The sequence below is a fragment of the Leptonychotes weddellii genome, chromosome 1 (assembly GCF_054177405.1).
Source record: "Leptonychotes weddellii isolate Sample4059 chromosome 1, ASM5417740v2, whole genome shotgun sequence".
Taxonomy (NCBI): Eukaryota; Metazoa; Chordata; class Mammalia; order Carnivora; family Phocidae; genus Leptonychotes; species Leptonychotes weddellii.
This window is the reverse complement of record NC_138369.1, coordinates 21,472,766-21,495,676: the sequence shown is the minus strand read 5'-3', so window position 1 is coordinate 21,495,676 and position 22,911 is coordinate 21,472,766. Positions and strand designations below refer to the sequence as shown.

General features: G+C 38.1%; 1 protein-coding gene across 1 annotated transcript in view; it reads left to right on the top strand.

Annotated features, from left to right (window-relative positions):
* DNAH12 (dynein axonemal heavy chain 12) overlaps positions 1-22,911 on the top strand; it is a 151,531-nt gene that overhangs the window by 67,809 nt on the left and 60,811 nt on the right. The window contains exons 22-28 of the mRNA XM_081805771.1: positions 831-1,047; positions 7,431-7,592; positions 11,492-11,686; positions 17,910-18,043; positions 19,753-19,915; positions 20,986-21,066; positions 21,634-21,810. Of these exons, the coding sequence (XP_081661897.1) occupies positions 831-1,047; positions 7,431-7,592; positions 11,492-11,686; positions 17,910-18,043; positions 19,753-19,915; positions 20,986-21,066; positions 21,634-21,810 (1,129 nt within the window). The remainder of the gene's footprint in view (positions 1-830; positions 1,048-7,430; positions 7,593-11,491; positions 11,687-17,909; positions 18,044-19,752; positions 19,916-20,985; positions 21,067-21,633; positions 21,811-22,911) is intronic.

Genomic DNA, 22,911 nt, shown 5'->3' with positions numbered 1-22,911 from the left:
AACTTTTTGAGGAACCTCCATACTGTTTTCCAGAGTGGCTGCACCAGCTTGCATTCCCACCAACAGTGTAGGAGGGTTCCCCTTTCTCCGCATCCCTGCCAACATCTGTCGTTTCCTGACTTGTAAATTCCAAAAAATGAGTTTTTGCTACTAACACAATGTAGTCATTTTTCTGAGACAGACTTTTAGGTGACTTCTAGTTTTTGCAGTTATAAAAAAAAGTTTGACTATTCATGTCTCTTTGGGTACACATGTTAGAATTTCTCTAGGCTATATTCCTAAAAGTGGAATTATTGTGTCATGGTAGGTAAGCATCTTCAACTTCACTAAGTTTGGCTGAAGTGTCTTCAAAAATGATTATTTAAGAGCTCCTGTTGTCCCTCACCCTTGTCAACACTTAGGATTGCCAAGCTTGGTAAGTTTTGCCAGTCTGAAGGAGAGTAGAAATGTGGCTCCAATTTTAACTTCCCTAATTACTAGTGAGGCTTGGTGTCTTTACTGAATTTAATTTTGTAGAGAACTGATTTTCTGTTTCTCACATAGAAATCCTAGTATTAAGATTAAAGAAATGTTTTTAATAAAAGCAGGAATATGCTTCAGTATAAGTAGTTAAAATTTCATTTCTATAATTTGTATATTACATTTCCTGAATTTGTACTTTAGTTTTCCTTTGCATCAAGTGATCCAGTTGTAATTTCTTTTGAAAAACCACACTTTTTGATGATTACATCTTTAAAATTGGGATAACATATGGGATAGCAAAGTCCATCCTTCCAAGAATATAAAATAATAGTTACATGTAAATATACGTTTACATGCATATTTTCAAGTATAATAATATTGATATTTCGTAGGTATGTTTTGGAACATCTATCACGTATATGTCGAATTCTAAAGCAGTCTGGTGGAAATGCTTTGCTTGTTGGACTTGGAGGCAGTGGTCGTCAATCTTTAACTCGTCTGGCTACATCCATGGCAAAAATGCAGATTTTCCAACCAGAAATTTCTAAAAGCTACGGTATGAATGAGTGGAGAGAGGATCTGAAGGTAAAGTTAGGAAGAAACCTAATGTCTAAAATAATATCGGTGCTGTGAAGAGAGGGTCAACCTGTACAGCTGTGTGCTGAATGCATTGGTGAGGATGACAGTGTTATCCACAGAGCAGTTACTGTGCTTGCTGAGCGTGAAGTGCTTCACATACACCATCTCATTCTGTAGATACAAGTCAGTGCAACAGGGATGGTTGTCTCTGTTTTACTGATGAGGAAACTGAAGTCAAGGGAAGGTATGCACAGCAGAGCAGGATGTATAACATGTCTTATCCACTGCTGCTGCTGATTCTGTCTTTCAGTTCAGAGAGGTCTTATTTCAGACAAATGTATGTTTCCCAGAAAACTGTTTTGTATGAGCCTTGGCAATGATGATGTTGTTTATGTTGTCCGATCTTAATAGCTTCCTGGGAGCCATGTTGCTTTCCCAGTAACCAATAAAATACTGGAGTGCATGCCTGGGGCTTTGTCCTCACATGACTAGGGTTCTGCAGGACCCAGAAGGGAGATAATCCAAAATGAAAAATAGAGAGATATTGCTGGATTTTTTCACTTGTACTCACCTTACATAGTAGGTTTCTACATCCTAAAAGTTAGCATGGAGAAAGGTCTGCTTGCAGGTGGAAATGGTAGAATCCAAGCTGATACCAAAGAGGTTTACATAGACATAGAAGGAAAAATTACAGTTTCTTTTTCTGCTCTCACTTTAGAGGAATTTTTTTGATACATTTACTACCACATGAACTAATAGATTTAGAAAGCAGCCTTCTTTAGTAGAAAGAACATGGACTTTAAAGCTAGGCAAACTCAGTTTTAATTCCTATTTTCTATGATTCGGTAGTTACCTTGGGCATGTTACTAAATTTTTCTGTACTTCAGTTTCTTCATTTGTTTTTAATCTTTAAAAAAAAAGAATTTATTCTAAGTTATACAATTTGTTGGCATACAATTGTTAATAGTATTCTCTTATAATCCTTTTTAATTTTTGTGGCATGGGTTGTAATATCCCCTCTTTCATTTCTAAATTTAGTTATTGAATTTTTTCTCTTTTTTCTTAATCTAGCTAAGGTTTTGTCAATTTTGTTGATTTATTTTTTTAAAGATTTTATTTATTTATTTGACAGAGAGAGCTACAGCAAGAGAGGGAACACAAGCAGGGGGAACGGGAGAGGGAGAAGCAGGCTTCCTGCCAAGCAGGGAGCCCAATGTGGGGCTCGATCCCAGGACCCTGTGACCATGACCTGAGCCGAAGGCAGATGCTTAATGACTGAGCCACCCAGGCACCCCAATTTTCTTGATTAAGAAAAAAAAAAAACAACTCTAAGTTCCACTGATTCTTTTCTATTGATTTTTTATTCTCTATTTTGTTTACCTCTTCCCTAATCTTTATTATTTCCTTCCTCCTGCTCGCTTTGAGTTTACATTTGTTCATTTTTTGAAGTTCCACGAGGTATAAAGTTAGGTTGTTCATTTGAGATCTTTCTTCTTTTTTTAATGTGTTTACAGCTATAAACTTCCCTCTTAGCACTGCTTTTGCTGCATTTTTTAAAAGATTTTTAAAAATTTTTATTTATTTGAGAGAGAGAGAGAACGAGCAGGGGGAGTGGCAGGCAGAGGGAGAGGGAGAAGCAGGTTCCCCGTTGAGCAGGGAGCTTGACGCGGGACTGGATCCCAGGACACTGGGATCATGACCTGAGCCAAAGGCAGATACTTAACCTCCTGAGCCACCCAGGTGCCCCCTTTTGCTGCATTTTATAAGTTTTGATATGTTGAGTCTTCATTTTCCTTTGTTTCAAGAAATTTTCTCATTTCCCTCTGATTTCTTCTTTGATCTATCGTTTAAGGGTGTGTTGTTTAATTGCTGTGAATTTGTAGAGTTTCCAATTTTCCTTCTGCTGTTGATTTATAGTTTCATTCCATTGTGATTAGAAAAGATGCTTGATTTGACATCAATCTTCTTAAATTTATTAAGACTTGTTTTGTGGCCTAATATGTGATCTGTCCTGGAGAATGTCCTGTGTGCACTAGGGAAGAATGTGTATTCTGCTGTTGTTGGATGGAGTGTTCTCTATATGTCTGTGAGGTCCAACAGGCTCTAGTGTTCAAATACTCTATTTCCTTATTGATCTTTTGTCTGCTTGTTCTGTCCCTTATTGAAAGTAGAGTATTGAAGGTCTCCTACTATTGTGTTGCTATTTCTTCCTTCAATTCTATAAATGTTTGCTTCATATATTTAGGAACTCAGCTCTTTGGTGCATAAATATTTATAATTGTTACATCTTCCTGATGAATCAATCCTTTTACCATCATATAATGTTTCTTGTCACTTATGACAGTTTTTTACTGACGATTTTGTCTGATATTAGTATAGTCACCCTGCTCTCCTTCGGTTGCCATTTGCATGGAACATCTTTTCCGTCCTTTCTCTTTCAGCCCTTGTGTCCTTGTGTCTAAAGTGAGTCTCTTCTAAGCTGCACACCGTTGGATCCTGTTTTTTAAATCCATTCAGCCAAACTATGTATTTTGACTGGAGAGTTTAATCCATTTGCATTGAAAGTCATTGCTGATAGGGAAGAATTTACTATTGGCATTTTGTTTCTGTTTGCTGTATGTTTGTAGTTTTTTTATCCCTCATTTCCTCTTACTGCCTGCCTTTGTGTTTTGTTGATTGTTTGTAGTGACGTGCTTTGATTCCCTTCTCATTTCCTTTTGTGTATACTCTACAGATTTTGGAGGGGGGGAAGGGAGTTACTCTTGTGATTACATAAGACATCTTAAAGTAATAACAACCTATTTTAAACTGGTAACAACTGCAATCACATACAAAAACTACTCCTTTACATCTGCCCCTCCTTTATGTTATTGATGTCACAAATTATGTCTTTATAGATTGTGTACCCATTAACATAAGGGTTTATAAAGGTTTTTATGCTTTTAGATTCTAGACTCTATGTAAGAATTAAAAGTGAATTTGTACACTAAAATCACAATAGTATAGAATTCTATATTTGTCCATATATTTACTGGAGAACTTTACACTTTCATATGGCTTTGTGTTGCTGTCTAGCACCCTTTCATTTCAACTTGGAGGACTCCCATTAGCATTTCTTGAGGGGCACGTCTAGTGGTAATGAATTCCCTCAGCTTCTATCTGAGAAGTTCTTAATTTCTTTATTTTTGAAGGACAGTTTTTCCAGATACAGTATTCCTGATGGACAGATTTTTTTTTTCTTTTGATAGTTTGAATATATTATCCCACTCCCTTCTTGCTTACAGGATTTCTGCTCAGAAATATGCTGATAATCTTGTGAAAGCTCCCTTGTATGTGAAGTGTTGTTTTTCTATTGCTGCTTTCAAAGTTCTCTCTTTATCTTTGACTTTCAACAGTTTGATTATAATGTGTCTTGTTGTGTGAGTCTATTTGAGTTTATTCTAGTGGGAGTTTGTTGAGCTTCTTGAATTTCTATTTCTATCCTCATTTGTTCATTTCTATCCTCAGATTTAAGAAATTTTGGGACATTATTTCTTTAAATAAGTTCTCTGCCTCTTCCCTCTCTTTTCTCCTTTTGATACTCCCATAATGTGTATATTAGTCCACTTAATGATATCCCATAAGTCTCTTAAGTTATTTTTTAATAGTTCATATTTCTGTTGATATTCCCATTTTGTCCATGCATTATTTTCCTGATTTCCTTTAGCTGTCTATATGTATTCTGTTTTAGCTTATTGAGCATCTTTAAAAGTTATTTTGAATTTCTTGTTATGCAGTTCTTAGATCTGTTTTTGTTGTTGTTTTGTTTTGTTTTTTTTTAGGGTTCATTTTGGTTTTTTGATAGGGCCATGTTTCCCTGTTTCCTTGTATGTCTTGTGATCTTTTGAGTTTTGAGCACTTGATAAACCACCACCTCTCCCAGTCTTTATGGGCTGGCTTCATACAGGGAGGAATCTTCATCAATCACCATGCTAGAATTTCTGAGACTTCTCAGAACTTTTTTTTTTTTGGGGGGGGGGTTGCATCTTCTTTTGGGTTGTGCATGAGCTTTTACATATTCTAATATATACAGGTGATTTTGGCTACCTTCATTTCCTGTTTCTTCTCATGATCTGTTGGTTTTGGCCTTTGTTGTATTCCTCTGCCCCTAACCTCTTGCTCCCCCTGATACTTTCCTGTGGAACTTCAGTCTCTGATGCTCCACTGAGTCAGGGCACTTGCCTCTGTTTTCAGTGGCCTCCAACCTCATATCAGAACTAAGCCCTGTTCCCATCAGTACCCTGAGTCAGGTGAGACAGAAATCAGTCCCCCAGGCAGCCCCTAGACAAGCCAGAATGCTGAAAGCAGTTTCACTCTATTCTTTCTGTGTGAGGAAAAAGCCAGAATTGATGGTATTCTCCTGATTGTGTTGCTCTATGCTAGGAGAGAAGGGGCTAGGGTGAGAAAAATGCAGTGAATTTTCTTACCCTCTTTGCATTGTTCCTTCTCTTTTTTTATGCATTTATGGGGGTGCTGTACATAATAACTGGTTTCTAGAGTTCTACAAAGGCATTTTGGTCTGTACATTGCTAGTTTGGTGTCTTCATGGGACAATGAGGACCTGGAGCTTCCCAGTCTGTCATCTGCCTGATGGTCACTCCCTAGTTTCTTTATTTGTAAAATTTGGATAATATCACCTATTTCATAGGTTGTTATGATTACATTATACAAATGTAGGATTCTTGGCATATAACTAGTATTTTGGAAAAGTTTCCTCTTTTCCTATTTGGAAATAGTTTCACACATTGTATGTTTGACTATGACTTTTAAGTATAACAATGCTTATACCAGTAAGTTAAATCTGTTTTTATTGTATCTTTCTACTTATTTATATATAATAATTTTAAAAAGATGCTATAAAAATAAAGCTGACATGATTAGATGTAATACTTCTTTGAAAACTATTTTTAGTGATAGAAAAGTATTTCTAGGAACACAACAACCTGCATTTTGGAGGATGGCTTTAACGGGAAAAAGCAGTTTTGTATAATATTAAAATTCAGCCTTTATTTAAATGATATGATTTATTTTAAAGATATAATTTAGAAATAGAGACAGTTTATTTTAAAAATCATTTGCAGAGTAGTAATGTGTTTTCACTTGAAATATATCCAGTGGAATACTGGCAAATGTTTAACAACCAACTCTCCAGGGGGTTCGGGAGAACCTCTGATGAATAGCATTTGCCAATTTTTGTGGTGTAAAAACTCCCACCATGGATTATGCAAACTCCTGCCATGGATGATGTCACTGAAAACAGAGTTGGGAAGACTTATGTGTTTGAGCACTATTACATGGTATTTTACTGTATACAATAGATTTAAATAATTTCCATAAGATAGATAATAGTAAGTATAATAGGAAGTGATGAGATTTGTTACCCTTGTTGTTAATATAACTTATTTATTATAAGTTCATATAATTTGATTTTTAATGCTGTTTAAAAATCTGCTTACAGGGGCGCCTGGGTGGCTCAGTTGGTTGGGCGACTGCCTTCGGCTCGGGTCATGATCCTGGGGTCCCGGGATCGAGTCCCGCATCGGGCTCCCTGCTGGGCGGGGAGTCTGCTTCTCCCTCTGACCCTCTTTCCTCTCATGCTCTCTATCTCTCATTCTCTCTCTCTCAGATAAATAAATCTTAAAAAAAAAAAAAAAAAAAATCTGCTTACAAGTTCTGAAATTTTAACAATTAATTCTAACATCCTAACAAGTCTGCTCCACCATGCTTCTGAGTCCATATCTTTATATTAATTGGGAATCTTTGGTTGCAATTGACAACACAACACAAAACAAAATACAGCTCAAACTAACCTAAGCAAAATATGAAGTTATTGGCTTACATGACAGAAGTGTCCAGAGGTAGATAGGGCTTTGACATGGCTGAATTTAGGAGCTCAAATTAAGCCCTCAGTAATTACTCTTTCTGTCTCCTGGCTCTGTGCCTTTCCATTTGGTTCCTTCTCCAGCAAATTCCTTCCATGAGGCAACATAGTTGGCCTTTATAGATTCTAGATTACTAGCTGTCTTATTTACTGTCTCAGAGTGACTGAGATTCTTTCTGTTTTCAAGTCCATCTCAGTCCTTAAAGGAAGACTGTGATTGCGCCCTCCTAAAATCATGCCCTCCTCTGAATCAATGACTGTGTATAAGAGCTTGGGAGACTCTGATCAGTTAGGGTCTCCCACTCAGGGGATGGGAAAAATAGAGGCCCTGAATGATACCACCCCCAGAAGTCGAGAGAGGTACCACTCTAAAATTGAGGTGTCATTACCAAAAGAAGGGAAAAGGAAGGGAAAGCAAAAACAGCACATGTTCACAATATTCTGCTTACCAATGCATTTTTATTTTAAGGTTCTATTAAGGAATGTGGGCATGAGGGGCCAGAAGACAGTCTTTCTAATCACAGACACTCAGATTAAAGAGGAAGCCTTTCTAGAAGATATTGACAGTGTGCTCAATACTGGAGAAGTACCTAACATTTTTGCTGCTGATGAAAAACAGGAAGTGATGGAGGTAAATGCTTTTTAGGGAGTGCTGTTCCCAGCACAGATATGTTCTTATCTTGCAACTTTTTCTCGCGCTTCAGGACAATTATAGCTTGTGTACAGGGTATTGGTAATTAAAAACTTAAAAGTATATTATTTTAATACATCAGGGTTTTTTGGGTAAACTTCAAATCACTTCTACCATACTTATGAGCAGAATTTTTATAATTCCTTTTTTTATAATGATGGCAATTTCATCTGTTTGATCTTATGTAGCATGTTTTATGAGTGATTAGACATTTTAAATCACATCTTAGGGTCACAGTGATATGAAAAAACATAGCTTTGAAACATTGCTTGATTAGTTGTTATGGTTTACCAATGACTAGCAAATTTTTAAAAAGCCTTAGTAAAACTACTTGTCTTAACAATTCTGATATATCTGAGAATCATGCTTTGTGACTTACTTGACAAAAAATTACAATTGTGAAGTGCCAGCTATTTCAGATGTCTTGTCCTTCTATCCCCATTTCTAATATCTCCCTATGCAAGATCTCTGCTAGTACTTGATTCTTTCTTGTTGCCATAACTACTGTTAACTACAAAATATATCACTCATAGCTGGATGCTTCATTCCAATTTCCAGTGATAGCATCTGTAGTAAAATAGATTCACCCTAGTAGTTCAAGTGTCTGCTTTTCTCTTGCATGAAATGGAACTAATATATATAGACATCATAGTTCCTCCTACATAGGGTTGTTGTGAGGTCTGAAGATCAAATGAAATGAAGCACTTATGAAGTGTCCTGTACTTAGAACACCCTCAGTAAATGGTACATTACCAGTTTGTGGCCTGGGTGGGGAAAGAGAAAAGGAATAAAGAAAATATCCCAAGTTCTCTCTTTTATCTGGGTGATGTCAAGGATGTGGCCAAGGCTGCCAAAAAATGGTGAGTCTCCTAATTCATAAGATAAATTAATCCCCTATACTCCCATCCAAGAAATAGTCACCCTTGGAGAGTGGGCTTTTCTCAGCTCTGCCAAGCTTCCCTGCTCACATTAGCTATTTATCTTTTCATCTTGTCACTTTGCTACAAAACTTTTCCATTGCTTCAGTATTTTTTTTATGGTATGACCCAACCGTGGCCATAAGAACTTCTTTCCTTCACATTCCACCCAAGTCTAGGAACACCAGATTAATTTATCCTCAAGGAAATAGCCATAGTTAGAACGCAGTACTGAAATGCATACCTGTTTCTCTTTGCTTTATGCTGATATTTTTAAAATAGAAAAGGTAATATGAAAGAAGTTCTATTATTTTCTTTCCATACTCCACATTATCCTTGACATCTCACTTTGGAGATCATGTCCTGGGCTTTGTTTATTTCATCCCTCTGACAAAGATTTGAGACTCAGCATGTCTCTGACTTCAGCAATAGAGTTCAAGCCTCAGACCTCCGTTTCCAGACTACTTTTCCACTGTTCTTTTTTTTTTTTTTTAAGATTTTATTTATTTATTTATTTGAGAGAGAGAGAGGGAGAGACAGTGAGAGAGTATAAGCAGGGAGGAGAGGGAGAAGCAGGCTTCCCTCAGAGCAAGGACCCCAACACGGGGCTCGATCCCAGGACCCTGGGATCATGACCTGAGCAGAAGGCAGACACTTAACCGACTGAGCCACCCAGGCGCCCCTACTTTTCCACTGTTCTATTTGCCTTCCTTGAAGCCCAGGGTCTTTCTCAGTAAAACAGTGACTTCTTACTCACCACTTTTAGTGATATTTTTCTCAGTTCCTTTTAAAAATACTCATTCATGTTTGACATAATTCATTATTCTTCAGCTTACATTAGGGCTCACTCTTTGTGTTGTACATTTTATGGGTTTTGGATAAATGAGTACTGATGTATTCACCAGTAAGTATCATACAGAATGGTTTCCCTAACATAAAAATGCCACAAATTCCATCTATTTATGCCTTTCTTCCTCCCCTGAACTCCTAGCAATCTCTGCTGTTTTTACTGTCTCCATCATTTTAGCTTTTCCAGAATCTTACATAGTTGAAATCATATAGTATGTAGCTTTTTTGGATTGGCTTCTTTCAGTTAACAATATACTTTAAGGTTCTTCCATATCTTTTTATGGCTTGATAGCTCATTTATTTTTATCACTGAATGATATTCCACGGAATGAAAGTATCACAGTTTATCTGTTCACCTATTGGAGGACGTCTTGGTTGCTTCCAAGTTTGAGCAATTATGAATAAAACTGCCATAAACCTTTTTTGTGCCGGTTTTGGTGTGTTTCCAACTCCACTTTCCCTTGACTGCTGTGAAATTTCACTCAGTTTGTCTAATTATTTTTTCAGTAACAACTCATTTTCTTACTCCCCCGAATCAGTCCTGCTCCCAAGGTATATGTGTGTGCATGTGGATATTACTCTCCCACAGACAGCTTATCTACCTAGAAGCATTAACCATTATTTCCATGTAAATAATCCCCATACTTATATTGCCATCCTGACTCTTTCTTGAACTTTTGTTCTACAGTTACAACCATATATTACCTTTCTCTGTTCGCATGTCCCAGGGTTAACTCAGACTTAATGCAGGTAGACCACCTGAAATAACTTCATAGACTGACACTGATCATAATAACCAGAATTTGGGAATTACTATCAGAATGCTTATACAGAATCCATTTATAATTTTCCACGGATATAACTAGCACATAAGGCAGAACATATCTATAATAGAGAATTCTTTTAGAAATCAATTCATTGTAGTAGCAATAGCATTGTGTGTATATATATGTCTATATATATGTGCTATCAAAAAACTTTCTTAATCTATAAGATAATTTATTGACTATGAAATCTTTTGTGCTCTGAACAAGAAGGGTAGCATATAAAAACTAGTAGTTACTTACCTATGCGACAAGAACTATTCCAAGTGTTCACACGTACTAACTCATTCGATCCTTCAATAACCCTCTGATGTAGGTACTCTTTCCCCCATTTTACAGATGAGGAAATTAAGTTACAGAGAGGTTAAATAACTTGCCCCAAGGTCACATAGCTAATAAGCTGCAAGCTGGGATTTGAATTCAAGAAGTTTCTTTCCAGAGCCATGATGCCCAACCTTGAGTAAGATGTCTCTCTCATATAGAGATAAACAAAGGAAGTTAAAAGTGCTCCTATAATCTCATCACCAGACAACTGTATTAGCATTTTTAAAATATATGAATGTTATAAGAATAAAGTGAGAGAATTCAAACAGCATAAAAATGTCCAAAATGAAAAAAAGAATGATATAAACCAAGAAAAATGTCCAGAATAAAAAGTGACAGCCTCCCTCCCACACTCTCCCTTAAGTCCATCTCACCATAAGTAACCATTATGAATAGTTTCTGTGATTGCTTCCATAAAAAGGTGTGTATGTACTTACACATGTGCCTAGGTATTTTTTAAGTTAACAAAGAGGATCATATTATACACACTGTTGTAGTTTGTTCTCATTTTTATGCTGCTGATCTTGTCCTAGCACATACATTGACGTGCCTTCTTTAACGGTTATATAAAATCACAACATTTGGATATTTTATAACGTTTTTTTAACTGGATGCTTTGGTTGTTTGTTTTTCCTCTTATAAGCAATGTTGAATTATAGTCCTATACATATATCATGGTGAACTTTTTGTGAGTATCTTTATAAGTTAAATTCTTAGCCGATATTTGCTTTCAAATTATAGAATTATGGAGTTGGAAGAAGTCTTCTAAGTACAAACTGTATCAAAGAAATTCTACTGATATAAAAAAATTTAAGGGTATTTACAAGGTGAAGAGTAAAAATTCTTAATATTCCAGTATCTACTAATCCCATTATCAGCTTGTCCATTTTTGTTTATAAGGTTTTTATTTTCTGTTATTCCCTAGGGTGTTCGTCCTTTAGCTCAGGCTGGCAATAAACACAGTGAACTCAGTCCCTTGGCCTTGTTTGCTTTCTTTGTGAATCGCTGCAAAGATAATCTTCATGTTGTAGTGGCCTTTAGCCCCATTGGAGATGCCTTTAGAAATCGCTTGAGACAGTTCCCATCCCTCATCAATTGCTGTACCATTGACTGGTTCCAGGTTTGTAATTTTGGGGCAGCGGTGGTGGGGGGATGGGAACTAAATCTTTTAGAATTTTTCTGAAATCTTACTCCACCTCTGTTAATATCCATTCAGCATATGTTTCTTGATCACTTACTCTAATGACAGGCATAGTGCTTGGCGCCAGGGACTGGTAAGCCTACAGGATCCCCAGAAGGATCTCACTCTAGACTGGAAGATAGAAAAGGCAGTTGGCAAATGAGCAGCCACAATTATATAAAAGAGCTATAATCTTTGTGTGCCAAAGTGAATCTCTGAAGTATGAAAATAAATTAGTTACATAGAGGAGGAATGTATTAAGAGCCAAGAGAATGTGTTATGTATATATGTATATATAAACCTACATGTATATATGTGTAAAAATACATATATGTAGATCTATATCTGTCCATATCAATAGCTATATCTATGCATATATTTATTATAAGTAATTGGCTCACATGATTATGGAGGCTAACATGTTTGAAGATCTGTAGCCAGCAAGCTGGAGACGCAAGAAAACTAATGGTATAAGTTCCAGTTTGAAGGCCATCAGGCTTGAGAACCAGGAAGAGCTAATGTTTCCATCAGAGTCCAAAGGCAGGAAGAAACCAATGTCCCAGCCTGAAAGCAGTCAGGCAGAAGGAGTTCCCCTTTATCTGCGGGTGTAGGAGTGTTCAGCGTTTTTGTTCTATTCAGGGCTTCAACTGACTGGATGGGACCCATTCACACTAGGGAGGGCAGCCTGCTTTACTTAGTCTATTGATTTAAATATTAAACACATCCAAAAGCACACCTCATAGAAACATCGAGCATAATGTTTGTCCAAATATATGGGCACCCTGTGGCCCATAGTAAAATTGACACATAAAATTAACCATCACAAGGGCATAGTATGTGCAAAGGTAGAACAGTGGAGAGGCAATGGCTCGTTGGTGTAACTGCAGATAGTTTGGTATAGCTGACTGGCAATGAGGATAGCAGGAGTTAAGCCTGAGTTTTGGGTGGGTGCCAAGTTTTAAGGGGATTTGTAAATGTGCCTATGAATTTGGTTTTATACCAAAGACACTGTGGGGGCATTAACATATATTTAGCTAACATACTTCAAAGGAAAAAATCCAAACACTTGGAGGCTATATGGTCGATGATTTGGAATAGGGCAAAACAAGAGACAGGAAGACCAGCTGGGTGATCATTTCAGTCATGCTAGCAGCAAATGATGAAAGCTGCCACTTCACTTAACCTTAAGGCAAATTGTCACTGCCTGTGTAAGACTATGAAATAGTAGTAGTTATGCTCTTGAGAATAGTAGTTCATGGTACCTTCTATTTAATTGTTTTATGTTCAATACAATGTGGACTGTAGATTATAGACTAATTTCTTTTATACCTCTTTTTAAAAAATATTTTATTAATTTATTTTAGAGAGGGTGAGAGAGTGTGCAAGCAGGGTTGAAGAGGTGGGAAAAGGGGTAGGGAGAGAGAGATAGAATCTGAAACAGATTCCACCCTGAGCACAGAGCCTGATGTGGGGCTCAATTTCATGACATCAAGATCATGACCTGAGCCCAAACCAAGAGTTGGATGCTTAACCGACTGAGCCACCCAGGTGCCCCTAATTTTCTTTCTTTTTTTTTTTTTTTTTTAAGATTTTATTTATTTGAGAGAGAGAGAGCACGAGCAGGGGGGAGGGGCAGAGGGAGAGGGGGAAGCAGACTCCCTGCTGAGCAGGGAGCCCGACTCAGGGCTCAATCCCATGGGAATCATGACCTGAGCCGAAGGCAGATGCTTAACCAACTGAGCCACCTAGGTGCCACCCAGGTGCCCCTAATTTCTTTGAAAAATAAATTTCTGGCACTAATTTGTTTTATTCTCTTTTACCTATTTATCAATTTTATGTTTGAAAAACTAGTTTTCTTCCTTTGGAGGACTGTATATATGTTTCAGTGAGTAGATGTTTTAGTGTTTACACAAGAGTAAAAGCTGTGTGGAAACAATTTTGATTTATGTAAACCATATCTTAATATTATATCCATTAAGTGGCCAGAAACCAAAACCAAATAAAATCTGTCCAACCATAAATTTTTCTTTTGTGAAATATTATAAATAGAGTTTACTATTTCTGGATATCTTTGTCATAACCATGAGACTTTCTATTCTATTCTAAGTGATTCATAGTTGTTGAGAAAATTTTTTAAAAGAGGAAACAGGGAGTTGGAAATAAATAAGGGAGTTTAAGTGGGTAACAGAGAGGAATAAAGGTTTTACACTGAAGCAATGGGGATGTAGGGTCTGTGTCAGAATGATGCTCATGGCATTGTCTGGGGCCTGAGTGTGCGAAACTCAGGAAGTGATTGTAAACCACTGTGTGTCACATAGGTCAGGACAGCATTGACTTTTTGGCTAGATCTTAGTCTCAAAGTAGGGTGTGTACTTACCAGGGGTACCAAAGCAATTCAGATGATAAGGGAAGGAATTACTGGAATATTCTTTTTTTTTTTTTTTTAATAGGCTCCATGCCCAGCGTAGAGCCCAACACGGGACTTTAATTCACAACCCTGAGATTAAGAGTTGGATGCTTAACAGACTGAGCCACCCAAGTGCCCCTGGAATATTCATTTTTTTTTTAAAGATTTTATTTATTTATTTGACAGAGAGAGACACAGTGAGAGAGGAACACAAGCAGGGGGAGTGGAGGGGGGAGAGGCAGGCTTCCCTCCGTGCGGGGAGCCCGATGCGGGGCTCGATCCCAGAACGCTGGGATCATGACCTGAGCCGAAGGCAGGCGCTTAACGACTGAGCCACGCAGGCGCCCCAATATTCATTTTTTGTATGAAATATTTTATATGGATTAACATTGACACCCTTACTCAGTTTATATGTCAGATGGCCATGGGTCATAGACAGGAGGTAAGGTAACCTGAGGGATCCCTGTGATAAATTGAACATTGAAGATACAATGCAATTATGAGTGGATGTAAGAGAATGGCATAAACCAGCATAAGCTAGCTTGAGCTCTGTGTCAGCCATGTCATGAGGCAAAAGCAATGACTATTTAATGAGATCTGACAGGGTATTAGTTAAGACAAATTTAAGAAGGCTATTTAAAATAGGGATTGATACTGACTTGAAACAACAAACCTTATCACAGGAGTATATCATACAGTGCAATATTAGCTAATGATGGCATTGGAGAGACTGTTGGTTTCCTGTCAACAGCCCTTCTCTACCCACTTCATCCTTGCCTACAGAATTCTGATTTTGTCTGGGAAATTGCCCTCCATGTAGCCATGTGTCAGAGGGGTTGATTCCTGGTTGGTCTAAGTCAGTATTGATGCTCTTGTGCCTCTTGCTATTGATTGGTTTATGCATGAGTCTGTTCATGACCCACTCCTTGCCATGGGTCCTGAGTTCAAGTCTACTGGGGAGCTTTGGGGAATAGTTTTTTCACTATAGGAAGAGTTACATGGTAGGAAAAGGGCCTTTTCTGTCTCTCAAACTTGTTGCTTGAGGATATAATGTCCATAGCTGCAGCAGTCCTCTTGCCACCAGGATGGGACAAGCCCAAGGATAAAATAAACTGAGAATGGTAGAGCAAAAGGATGGAAAGAACTGGATCGTTGATGACATGGTTGAGCTTCTAAATTAGACAACTCTATACGATGATACATCCCTTTTGTGAAGACACAGTAAAACTGGTTTCTGTCACTTTGGCCATAAATATTCTAGTTGCCCAGTTAGTTATTAAACCTTCATGATTAGGGCATATGGGTGGCTCAGTTGGTTGAGCATCTGACTCTTGATCTCAGCTCAGGTCTTGATCTCAGGCTTGTGAGTTCAAGCCCTGAATTAAAAACAAAATAAACAAAAAACCCTTCACAATTAGCAGGATAATTAAAAATGAATCACCCAGAACAGAAAGATAAACCTTTGTGATGCTTTCAGTGATATATAACTCATATGACACTTACTCTGGCATTTTACAAAAATTCAATGATCTCAGTAATCTTTAGAAGCCTCTTTTGAGGTTTGAAAAATATGTTAGTACAACATAAATACAATCTATTTGTAGATATGCATACACTGGTAGTGTGTGCTTAAAACTTTACTAATGGGGTGCTAGGTAAAAAATGTTTGAATTTTACTAGGATGGAGGACCAGAGACTGAAAAAAAAAAAAAGATCTTAAAATGAATATTGTCTGATACAAAAGAAAATAATTACAAGCATCTTGTTGAATCTAAATGAAATTTGGAAACTACTCTAATGAGCAAGTAAAGATTAATTATTCATTTAACATAAATTATTTCATTTAATAAAAATTTGAAATAATTATTGACAGGGGCTGTCTTAGGTACTGAAGATAATGGCAGTGAGAAAAGGTCCTTGCTTTCATGGATTTTACATTTTAGTGGTCAGGGGAGACAGATGATGAACAAATGAACAAAAAAAATTATATCGTGTATTAGTAAGTGCTAAGAAGAAAACTCAGGACAAGGAAAAGAGAAATGAGAGAGGGAATGGTGTTTTAGAACGAGTGCACTGGGAAGTCCTTCCTAGTAAGTTGACCTTTGTGTAGAGATGTGAAGGAGAACCACATGCAGATCTAGGTGAGGAGGGTTCTAGTCAGAGGGAATAACAAGTCCCAAGGCCCAGAGGCAGGAGTACAGTTGCCATATTCCGGGAAAAGCAGAGGAACCATTTCACTGAGACAGACTGAAGAAGAAGCAAATTTGGGGAGAAGAAACTCAAAATTTCAGCTCTGGATGTTATAACAGTTAGGAATTATGATGGACTGCTAGTAACAGAAACCCAAACTAGGGGCACCTGGATGGTGCAGGCTGTGGAGTGTCTGACTCTTGGTTTTGGCTCAGGTCATGATCTCAGGGTCCTGAGATTGAGCCCTGTGTTGGGCTCCACACTCAGCGCGGAGTATGCTTAAGACACTCTCACCCTCTCCCTACCCACTGAGTGTTCTCTCTCTCTCAAATAAATAATGAAATCTTTAATTAATTATTTAATTATTTATAATTAAATAAATCTTGAAAAGAAACCTAAACTAAACATATAAAGTTTTTTTCTCTCAGAGAAAAAATCTGAAGATAAACAGACTGGGCTTTTATGGCTTAACAAAGTCATCAGAATCTAAGGTTCTTTCTTCTTTATTCTCCTGAGCATGTGGTTTCCACCCTCAAATTCATCTTATGGTCTAAAATGGCTGCTGGATGGGGCGCCTGGGTGGCTCAGTTGTTAAGCGTCTGCCTTTGGCTCAGGTCATGATCCCAGGGTCCTGGGATCAAGCCCCACATCGGGCTCCCTGCTCAGCGGGAAGCCTGCTTCTCCCTCTCCCACTGCCCCTACTTGTGTTCCCTCTCTCACTGTCTCTCTCTCTGTCAAACAAATAAAATCTTATAAAAAAATAAAATAAAATGGCTGCTGGAGCTCCAACTTTCACATCTGTGTCCCAGGCAAAAAGTAGAATAATAGAAAATTAGGGCAAAAAGACACACACCAGCTCTTTGCACCCCCCCCTTTTTTTTTTAAGATTTTATTTATTTATTTGACAGAGAGAGAGACAGTGAGAGAGGGAACACAAGCAGGGAGAGTGGGAGAGGGAGAAGCAGGCTTCCCGCAGCAGGGAGCCCAATGTGGGGCTCAATCCCAGGACCCCGGGATCATGACCTGAGCTGAAGGCAGAGGCTTAACAACTGAGCCACCCAGGCACCCCTCTATGTAACCCTTTAAAGAGTCTTCCCTGAAGTCCCCACCCAACAGCTGCCTATATGCCTTTATCTCCTGTGAATTGCGAGGGAATATAGGAAATGTGGTCTTTTATCTGGGCATATTGCTATCTAGAATAAAATTGGGGTTCTAAGGGAAAAGGGCGGATAGCTTTTAGGTGGGCAACTAGCAGCCTATGCCATTGTCCTGCTAAATTTGGGGTGTCTACTTGATGTCCAAGTGGAAGAGTTTAGGAGCAGTATAGTATATCTTTGATATGTAAAGTATCACTGACCCTTCCTTTATATTGTGTTATCTTTAATTTTAGTATAAAAATGTTTACTAGCTCTTTCCCAGATTTCCCTGTGACCTCAGCCCACCCAATTCTATTTTCCCCATTAAGGTTTTAATTTTCTCTACCCCAAATTCTCTCACAGGAAGACACATATATAGTTGGAGTGGAACTACTCAAATTTCTTAAGTTTCTCTTTTTCTTATTTTTAGCCATGGCCTGAAGATGCCCTTGAACTTGTAGCTGTGAAATTCTTAGAAACACTGGAGCTTACTGAGGTTGAAAGGCGAGAGATAGTTCCAATCTGCAAACACTTTCACACTACCATTATGGATCTATCAGAAAGGTTAATATTACTAAATTTTAAAATGCCAATAATGCCTTGTATTTTAACATGTCTCTTTTTCTGAAAGCTCAAAATTTCAGTAGGATTTCTATGTCTTCTAAATATTTCTGATCATTTAATTAGTGAGGACCTTGGCTTGCAAGTAATGGAAAACTATTTAATCTAGGTTTAAGAAAAAGGGAGAATTTATGATAAAGATACAGTGGTATCTCACAAGCTTAAGAGAAAGATGACAGCTGGATCACAGATGTGACTGGAAACAGGAGTTAGAAAGTCATCCTAAATCCGGAAATACTTTTCGTCTGTTTCTCATCCTGTTTCTTTCTGGGCATCTGCTTCTTGCTCTTTGCAGACTGCGTTTTCTTTTTCTGTATTTCTTTGATTTTTTTTCTAGTTTTATTGAGATATAATTGATATATAACATTATATAAATTTAAGCTGTACAACATAATGATTTTATATTTGTATATAATGTGAAATATTACTACAATAAGTTTAGTTAACATTACCTCTTTTTTTTTCTTGTAATGACAACTTTTAAGATCTACTCTCTTAGCAAGTTTCAAATACACAATACAGTATTGTTTACTATAGTCACCATGCTGTACATTACATTCCCAGAACTTATTCACCTTATAACTAGAGGTTGGTACCTTTTGACCACATTCACCCATTCCCCGCCCCACCACCTCCTGCCTCTGGAACCTCCAATTTGTGCTCCATTTCTATGAATTAATTTTTTTTTTAGGTTCCATGTATAAATGAGATATGGTATTCTGGCAGGCTGAGTTTTCTCCTTCCCATTGCATATGGAGGAAACTGTCTGCCTCAGGTTTACTTCTTACAATTTCAGCTCTAGGCAGACTGATGGGCCTTTTCCAGCTCCCTTTGCCAAATTTATTCCAAAATGTGATCAGCCTCATTTGTGTCCAGTGCCCAACCTTGGTCTAATTAGCCATGGTTAAGATGGCAGGTTTCATAGAACAAATATTGCTGGTGGGCCACTGGATAGAAATTTTCAGAAAAGCAGAACTGGCTGTGGATAACTCAAAAGTATCCGTTTTACCTCTGTTCATCTCCAAGTTCCCCATTTCAAAAGCACATAAACCCAAGTGCTCACGGTATATCTCCTATCCAGAATCATACAGCCTGGTGGCATGGTTGACTTTGATGGTTGCACCAGCAGTAGGCTCAACCTACTCTGTGTACTTGCTGTGAGAAAACATTGCTTCTGTTGTTTCCATGTGTATGTGTAGTAGTCTTACCCTTCTGGTCAGACCCCATTCAGCCAACGTGACACACTCTGTGCAAAGAATGATGACTCACCCTTGCTATCCTATCTACAATGCCCCTTCCTACTATACTTCCCTAGCTTACACTGTATCTTGGGTCTTTTTATAGAGTTAGACCCTCCTGGCTTATGAAACATGTAAAAAGACCTACATCTTTCTTTGCTGTTGTTTACCTTTGATACATCTTTGGTGATTTGTGCTTTTTAAACACATCACTGCTATTTGATATTTTACAGACAAGAAATCAGGATGTGGTTATGTGTAGAATTCTTAGAATGTTATAAAGTTCAAGTATGCAGCAGCTTCTAAGTAAAATTAACCTTTGTTCTTCTAGGTTTGTTGTTGATGCCATGTTGAGTACCTCTTACTTTGTGCAGCTCCTTACTTAGAGTAAGATATGCTATCTGTCTGTCTTAGGTTCTTGCAGGAGCAAGGACGACGTAACTATGTTACAGCTACTTCTTATCTTGAACTTATTGCCTCATTTCGACAGCTTTTGACTAAGAGGCGGCAATCTATCATGGAAGCAAAACAACGATACGTGAATGGGCTTGACAAATTAGCTTTTGCTGAGTCTCAGGTAAATTTGATGAGCTTCTCAAAATGGTAACATATAATAGGAAATATAGGAAATCATAAATAGCAAGAGTTATAATTTATGAAGAATATATTATGTGCCAGGCACTGTGTTATGTGCTTCACATGCATTCCTTCAGTTTTTCCTCATAACCACTCCATGAGGTAGACACTTTAATGATCCTCATTTTACAGATGAGTAACATGAGTTTTAGAGAAATTCACTAAGTTTCCATACAGACTCAAATATGTCCTGTTTTATTCTTATTTTTTGTTGTTTATTTTTAATTTTTTAATTTTTAATTTTTATTTTTTTAAAAGATTTTATTTATTTGACAGAGAGACACAGCGAGAGAGGGAACATAAGCAGAGGGGGTGGGAGAGGGAGATGCAGGCTTCCCGCCGAGCAGGGAGCCCGATGTGGGGCTCGATCCCGGGACCTCGGGATCCTAATGACTGAGCCACCCAGGCACCCCTGTTGTTGTTGTTGTTGTTTATAGTAGGCTCCATGCCCAGAGTGGAGCCCAATGTGCGGCTTGAACTCACAACCCTGAGAGCAAGACCTGAGCTGAGATCAAGAGTTGGATGCTCAATTGACTGAGCCACCCAGGAGCCCCTGTTCTTAAGTTTGTGACATTTGGAGAGAATACAATAAGCCTGGGTTGCCTTTTTTTAATTGTAATAGCTGGTTAAATATAAGAGTGTGTGTGTTTTTAATGAGTCAAGTGCTAATGATTCTTATTAGCATTAGTTAAGTAGAAGCAATGCAGATTTGGATGATCCATTTGCATTTTATATCATGGACATCCCAAGCTGCCACCTTCTTTCTGTCTGCACTTCTTCCGTGACAACTGCATTCTTTCACTGCTCTGTCATATACTCGAGGACGATGAAGTCTTTTGTGAAGAAAACTGACCATGCCCTCATGGTTTTGTTTATCATATAAAGAACTGGAAGGAAAAGTTAAGGTTTTCTGGCCCTGATGCCTTATGATACATTTAAGTTTCGATTTTCTGTGTTTAGATTCTGTAGCTTATGTCACTATGAAAACTTAATGGCAAACTGTCTATTTAGGTTGGAGAAATGAAAATGGAGCTTGTCCAATTACAGCCCAAATTGGAGGAAGCTAAAATTGAAAATGCACATATGATGCAGGTAGAGTATCCTGAGTTTTTTTAAATTGGTGTCAGAAGACAATTGAAATATGTAAAATTAGCCTTGAAAATATCCCTTAATTTTTTGCCACTACTAGATCTTAGGGACCTTACTCTTTTCTACTAACTGGCTATCTCACTGAGTCCCATGTGAGTTGTGTTGATTTTTTAAAAGAATTTATTTATTTATTTAGAGAGCAGGGGGAGGGGGTGGGAGGGAGGGGAAGAGGGAGAGAGAATTCTGAGTAGACTCTGCGCTGAAGGTGGAGCCCAACACAGGGCTCCATCTCATGACCCCGGGACTATGACCTGAGCCAAAATCAAGAGTCGGTTGCCAAGCTGACTGAACCACCCAGGCGTCCCAGTTGTGTTGATTTTGGAGGGAAGTGGGAAGCCCATTATCCAGTTAGGTCACATGTATTTGCATTTCTCCTCATTTTATCCTGGGACCTCCTGCTCTTCAACATGATTTGTTGGGTTCCCTCATTTCCAAACATTCTCTTGTTTCTAGGATGGAGAAAGCAGTAGGATGTTGGAGGAATTGTTTTATTTATTTTTCTTTCTTTAGATTATCGAGATAGAGTCCGCACAAGTGGAAGCAAAAAGAAAGTTCGTGAAATTAGATGAAGAGATAGCCAGTGGCAAGGCTGAAGAAGCCCAAGCTCTGAAAAATGAGTGTGAGAGTGACTTAGCCGAGGCAATTCCAGCCTTGGAAGCAGCGCTGTCTGCCCTGGATACACTCAAGGCAAATGTTTGAATTCGTTACCTTGTGTGTCATCAACAAATTCCACACAGGTCCTTGGTTCATTAGGTGTGGTTCTGTTCCACCAGGTGGTGTTATATCATTTTTGTCCAGTCAAACAAAACTTGCCTCTTCACCGTTCATCTCTAATACATCATTATCCTATATTTTGGCTGTTCATATGTTATTTATAATTTTCATTCAGGATATTCCAGTGGGAAGAGAGCAGACGGCCTCCAAGAGGCGAAAGTGGTCCTCCACATGGACTAGGAGGCATATGTTAAATAGAGTGTGGAGTTAGCTACCTTCCTGCGGCCTCCTGGAGGTGCCTGTATGGAAAAACTTAAAAATCTTTTCCAATACAGATGTGGATGGCAGCTGTCTGCATTACACTGCATTGTATATGACTTTTTCCAGAGTTTTTAGGCAAGACCAGAACAACCTCACCAAACAGAGCAGGGGAGACAGCTTCTGTTGACAAGAGCCCGGTGTAGAAGGCGGTTCAGGATATTCAGACCCCATTGTTTACCCCTTTCATCATCCTACTAACTTCTATGTAAGGTTCCTGACAAGACAGTGAGCTCAACCTATGGGCAATTCAGCATCTCACAGGAGCAAACTCTATCTGATTGTCAGTTATATCAGCCTTGTAGTTATAAGGTATATTATTTTAGGGTATTTATAGAAACGTCTGGTGCTTTCATTGTGCTGTGAGCCAGGAATTTAAAACTCCGAGCTTACTGTTTTCTTCCTGTCTGCTCTCTGGCACATTTAAAAGCCACATGCTACCCAATGGTCTTTCTTCATTCTCTCCTTAGACATTTATCATAGCAGCTACTTATCGGCAAACACTTGTTTTTAATGGGCACTCCATTTTAGAGGACCATGAGCATTAGTTTAAGTAACTTTATCACTGTGTACCATGGATTTTCAGCATTACATCCTCTGAAACTCACAGGATTCTTTTTTTTCTTTTTTTTTTTATTCTTATGTTAATCCCCATACATTACATCATTAGTTCTAGATGAAGTGTTCCAAGATTCATTGTTTGTGCATAACACCCAGTACTCCATGCAGAATGTGCCCTCCTCAATACCCACCACC